At 39.1% G+C, this 6,000-nt stretch overlaps 1 protein-coding gene across 4 annotated transcripts in view; it reads left to right on the forward strand.

The window, feature by feature from the left end:
- Nucleotides 1-5,743, forward strand: part of DENND5B (DENN domain containing 5B) — a 118,973-nt gene extending 113,230 nt beyond the window's left edge. For all 4 annotated transcript variants that reach the window (XM_055807487.1, XM_055807488.1, XM_055807489.1 and 1 more), the window contains 2 exons: nt 699-873; nt 1,725-5,743. In XM_055807487.1, coding sequence (XP_055663462.1) covers nt 699-873; nt 1,725-1,908 — 359 coding nt within the window. In that variant the 3' untranslated portion in view covers nt 1,909-5,743. The remainder of the gene's footprint in view (nt 1-698; nt 874-1,724) is intronic.
- Nucleotides 5,744-6,000: the final 257 nt, after the last annotated feature.

The raw sequence follows: 6,000 nt of genomic DNA on the forward strand, positions 1-6,000 counted from the left end.
GCACTTGGTCCAGGTTGCTTAAAGTCAGTGAGAAACAAGACAGTAGATGAGAAATACTAAACTTTATATACTAGATGAGTGTGAATCTGTGCAGCAATTTGAAAGCACTTTGAATTCTAGTCATTTATTCATAAGTGGATGTTCAAACAGCTGCTTTTGTACCCAGACAGAAGGTAGGCTGGAGGTTGGGGTAGAGTAGCAATCCATGTTAAGGGGAGAGTTGGGAAAAGGCACAGGGAGTGAAAGGTTTAGATTTCTACTTGTTATGGGAACTCTTCTAATCACTGCACTGGTCTTATGGTGATGCTTATCTGTAGGCCTATGTTGTGGTAATTTAAGACATACTTATTCCCTTAAAACATGCTCACAAGTTGAGATACTTAGCCTGAGGGTAAGCTCTTACTTAGAAAAGGTGAGAAATCAAAGCTGATGGTATCACTTACAATGAAACTGTTGGTAAGGTACGTCGGTGCAGCTCCTTGATGTTACCTGTGTTAGACATCAGCCAGTCTGCTGACCACTGCTGTGTGGCAAAGGTGGAGATCACCACCTACTTAACGGTCTTCAGAGTGAGGAATCCATATATAAACTGTGCAATAGCTCTCAGCACATTGTTTTTTTTAAGGATTCCCTTGCGTTATTCTATGTCACAATGAAGTACTTCTGCTCACTGGGTTCTGATTTTCTCTCTACCACAGAGAAAGCTGTTGCTTATTTTGAAACCAGTGACCAGATTGGAGACAATGAGGAGGCCCTTTTGCTTCAGAGATCTTCATGCAAAACCTTTTGTCATTATGTGAACGCCATCAATACAGCTCCAAGGAACATTGGAAAGGATGGCAAATTTCAAATTCTGGTTTGCCTGGGGACAAGGTACCTAACTGCTCTTTGTTGTATGTGTCGTTTTGCATGAGACTAGAATATTTTTACACCAGTTTTGTTTCCTTTAGTTTTCCATTTTAAGACATCTCATACCTGTCTATTAACCAGTACCTATTTTAGGCAGCTTTAATACTACATGAAAAATTGGAGCCAAGAAACAATAATGATACATGGCTAGTGTCTAAACTGCTAAAAATGTTTTGAGCTCTTTTATAACTGTTAGCTTGACAGGCATATGTATGAAATTTGTCTTGAAATTGTATTTTTGATGAAGTGCTGGCTTGGGGAATGCAGAATTTCTTTGCAAGAGCTGGTGCATTTCTAAATCCTTATTGAATCACTTTGCCTTTGAAAATGGGATGTCTGTTATAATTTTGAGAAAACTATTCCAGGGCAGTCTTTCTTTCCTAATAGGATGCTTTCTGTCTTGTACTTGGGGAGGGGTGGGGGCAGTGCTTAGTTGTATTTTGGAGGGTGGAAGTTGGTATGTCTAGAAATAAGTACCACTTTTGTCTTGTCTGTCTGGAAACCAGGTGGAAAACAGTCTGTTGTTTTTTCCTGAGTATTGTATCCCCTGTTCCTGATCTGAAAAAGTTGCTGAATTCTCCAAAGTCAGTTGTCCAATTCTGCTGATATCTTTCCATCTTGATTCCTACAGTATGTTCAGTTACCTGTATTTTACTAACAAAATCAAGGGTTATGATTATACAGGAAACTTTTATGTGCAAACATGTATAACCCGCAAAAAGAGTGCATGTTTTGGGCTGTGTTCTTGGAGAAGAATTTCAGTTTGAGATCTATTGTACTTGATGCTAAATTAATTTCTTTCATCCCCTTTGCAGGGACCACTTGCTCTCTCAGTGGATCCCGTTGCTGGCAGAGTGCCCACCCATTACAAGGATGTATGAGGAGAATGCTCTCCTACGGGACCGCATGACTGTCAACTCCCTCATCAGAGTCCTACAGACATTGCAAGATTTCAACATCATCCTAGAAGGATCGCTCATTAAAGGAGTGGATGTTTAGCATGGCTTTGCTGAGAACTTCATTTTTCCTTTCCCAAGCAAGCAAACCACAACTGGAGACCTGTCAGGACTTGAATGCGATGGTAGTGCACCACTGTAAGGCCAAGCTGCTGGTTGAAATGGGAGTAGGAACCCAGTTTGTGCCCAATGGGGACTGTCCTCTAAAGCTGCAGAAAGCTAAGATGCAGTATTGTAGTTTATTTGAAACATAAATTTAGTATAAAATAGAGTATTTTCATGTGTTAGATGTGTGTAAATATGCTATCTTCTTTAAGAAATTATATTCTCTAAGAAATTTTTCTTAGACTGAATGTTCTTGTTCTGACTATGAGTAGCTTAAACCCAGGGGAAGGACTGGGGGGAGGGAAGGACTGAGGTGGGAAGGGATGCCGCTGCTTGCTTGCAAGGAAGAAGCCAATCAATGTGTAAATACAGCGCAAACTCAGCAGGGCTTTTTTTCAGGTATTGCAAATTAATACAGCAAATACCCTTACGTAGCCATTGTGATTGTCTCACTCTTGGAAATGTTGTAAGCATATGCTGTTTTACCCTACTGTACATGGTCTCTCTTAGTTTGTCTTTTTTTCATTTTGTTTGAAGACTCAACCCTTTCCATGCACAGAAGTTGTGAGTTGTCATTTTTTTTCTGTAAGGTCTTTTGTGTCACTTCTGTTGATCTCCAAAAGGGGAGACAAGTGCTGAAATGCTTAAACACTGTTGAGGAGGACTGCTGTCAGCCTCTGAGCCTGAGAGCATGGGAGACCTGTTTAAGCAGTGCTGCTGCAACCCGAGATGGGGAATGATGGCTTGCTTGACTCGCAGTGTGTCCCTTGCCTGTATAGATGTTCTGGTGATTCCCCCTTGCCCTCAGCCAGTTTGTGTTGTGGATGACTTTTTTTTTTTTTTTTTTTTTTTTTTTTCTTTCCCCCCCTCCATGTTGAGGAATTTGGTTCATACCAAATTCTTGCTGTACTTGAGAAGAATCATTGCTGTAGAGCCACAGACACCGATGTTGCTGTGCTACTGAACTGTATCAGCTGATTTTGAAATGCTGATAGGTTATGAGTCTTCCTTTATCCCACAAAATGAGTGTTTCTAGGAAGTACAGGATCTTTAATTACTTTTTTTTAATTATTATTATCCAACTACCCCCCCAAAAAAAAAAAAAAGCAAAAAGAGGAAAAGAAAAGAATCTCACTTTGGTATTTTGAGGCTCCTCTCCTACACTCTTTCCAGTTAATATATTACTTAATACAGCCTGTATATATAGGTACAGCTCTTGAAGAGGAACTGGGAACAACTGAAATCTTGTATGCTAAAAATTTAACAAGAGATTACATTAAAATCCTCTTGCGGATACCATGCGGCAAATACAGAGTGTATTTTCCATTCTTGTGGATGGGAGTTGGAAGGATTTGAGGGCATAGTTAAGTTCATCTAGTTTTAGGTTTTGGAGGTTAGTTTAAATATAGGTGTTTGTTTCCCTTGTTTATTCCCTATGATCTTGGCCATTTTGTCAGCAGGTTTCTGTGGATGTCTCACAGTCAGCTGTGGCTTGGGAAAGGCCCCGAACTGGTACTGTAAGTGTTTTGCCTCGCACTGTGCTCTCAAGTGGCCTTGGGAATGGTGGGCAGCTGCAGGTCTCAATATAGTGTGCACATGGTAGAGAGAGGGATGAGAGCTAAGGAAAAGGAAAGAGGATGAGAATTAGGGTTTGCTTTCTTACCTGCCTTTTGTCAAGCTTCTCTCCTTTCCTGTGGTCCTTCAGCTGTCCAGTTCTTATGACAGCACTCACTTTAGCATCAAAGTTTCACGTCATATTCCCAGCCAGAAGAAAACTGTTCGCGTGACTTTGTTTCATTAGAAGGAGAGTTTTATGTTATAGAAGTTTTTTTGTTTCTAAGAAAGAAGTAAAATAACACTGTCAGGGAGTCATTGACTTCAATGAGGGTTCCAGTTTTTAATAGCTGTTCTTTCCTTCGAGGCTTGTACTTCCCTAAACTGACTGAACTCATCCCAGATACTGTAGGCAGCACCGCCATGTCACTACAGTGGGTGTGAGTAACTAACGTAAAGGCTTGTGAATGGTGTCATAAGTAAGTAGTCAGAGCCCACAGCTGTGTGACATCTCTTTTACATTTCCAGAAATGTGACATTTGGAGTGTTAGGGTTTTCTGTGTAGCCAGGCTGGTCTGCTTAAAGTCAGCAGAAGATGCATGACAAGCCTTCAGCTGCAACTGCATCCCTAGTACTTAACTCTATCAATAAATTATACATTTAGCACCAGAAACCATGTGGCAGCATTATTTGGTAATGACTGCTTAGGATGTTTTGATTTCTATTACAGCTCAAGCCTTTTATGTCTAATGACTGCTATACATGATTTTTTCACGCCCAAACCAAGTCTTAAGTGACTTTCATTTTACTGAAATGATAACCTCTTTAGTCCTTGGATTTCTTCACAGCAGCATCTGCATTTGCTAGCTGGATACTTCTCAAAAGTATACTGCTGTATACTTCTCCAAAGACTATTTATTATTTAATCAGTCATAACATTAATCCAATGTGACATGGGTTAAGTGCAAGCAGGGTAAAGTAGAAATGTGAGCATCTCTAAAGGTCAAGCATAGATGAATAAACCACACACAGACAAAAGGGCAATAACTACATAAAGTCTTTCTGAAGTTAAAATAAATCAAAACCTGAGGAATTTAAAATTCAGAACAGGGCCTTCCCCCATTTAAACTACGTTAAGGAACCTTTAGCACTTAACTTCAACACAACTTCATGTCAGCTTTTTCAGCAAGTGTTGACTTGTTTGGTTTTGTCAGTTTTCACATCATATTATAATAGTACAATAAAAAGTATGTATGTCTAATATTTCCTTGTAGGCAATAAAACACCCTAAGATATGTTGAAAAGGGCACAGCTGAGTGCCTCAGATTCCTAGAAGACTAGTTATTTGACAACCTTGGGAGTACGGTTCTTTGTAGTGAGTTTTTATTCTGCCATGTATAATTACTTTTTTTTTTTTTTAGTAGACCACTTTTGTTTGTTGGAAACTGTGAGTTTTTTTCTGTAAGGTTTACAGAAATCATTCTACCCACTAGAATGGTGAGAAACCCATCAGGATTCTTCTAAGCTAACACAGTTTTTACTTCAGTGTTAAAGCACCTTCTTTGGTTGAGAAAGGGAATCTTGGAAAAGACCAAAGCTCTTTGGTATCTGCTTTTTTTTTAAAAAAAAAAAAAAAAAAAAAAGAAAAAATCCTGTCCAATACCCATCTACAGATGTCTGAGTTTGCATAGTCCTGTTATACTAACACCCAGCATGGTAACTTGAGGGAGTCAGAGAATCAAATGCCTCACTATGTACAAAATGTGTATTTATAATTCTCTGAAACGAATGAAATTCTACTGTTTAGGGAAAAATCTACTCATGTTTATTCTGAGTTGGTTTGTGTAATTAGGTATCATTGTTCTAAAATGTCTTTTTAGAATAGTTGTGCAATGGCATATTTGAGAAAATTCCTTCTTTCAATCAAATGAAGGTGTGCATCTTAAGGGGAAATACTGTATGTTACACTTGAAATGTACAAATGTGCCCTGTATAGCTTACAACGATCCTTAAATGTCTTCATTAAGTATATTTTGTCTTTACATTATTACTAACTGAATAAGAACTGGATTATTTTCAAGACGACATTAGTAAAAGTATTGTTATATCAAGCACTTTAACATACATACCACAAACTGACATGGGTTTTTCAGGTTTTGAAGTACATTGAAATACAGCTTTTCATGCTATGTCCTTTACAAATAAAACTGTGAGAATAATGGTTGGTGTCACTTTCTCCTTGCAGAGGAACCAAGACATTAGAGTCCCAAGCTAAAGAACTGATCTGAACCTGGAGGGCATGTTCCGTAAAGGGAACAAGTTGAACAAAATGATTCAGCTGACAGTCTCCTGGTACCGGGAACTTGCTGGAGCAAAAAGGAGGAGAAAGGCTGTGAGGGTCCGCTCTCAAAACCTGCCCTTCTGCCTCTCCTGACACAGAAGTCTGACTGTGCCGAGTCTGACCAGCTCTTCATTT

This window comes from Falco peregrinus, chromosome 6, assembly GCF_023634155.1.
Source record: "Falco peregrinus isolate bFalPer1 chromosome 6, bFalPer1.pri, whole genome shotgun sequence".
Taxonomy (NCBI): domain Eukaryota; kingdom Metazoa; phylum Chordata; class Aves; order Falconiformes; family Falconidae; genus Falco; species Falco peregrinus.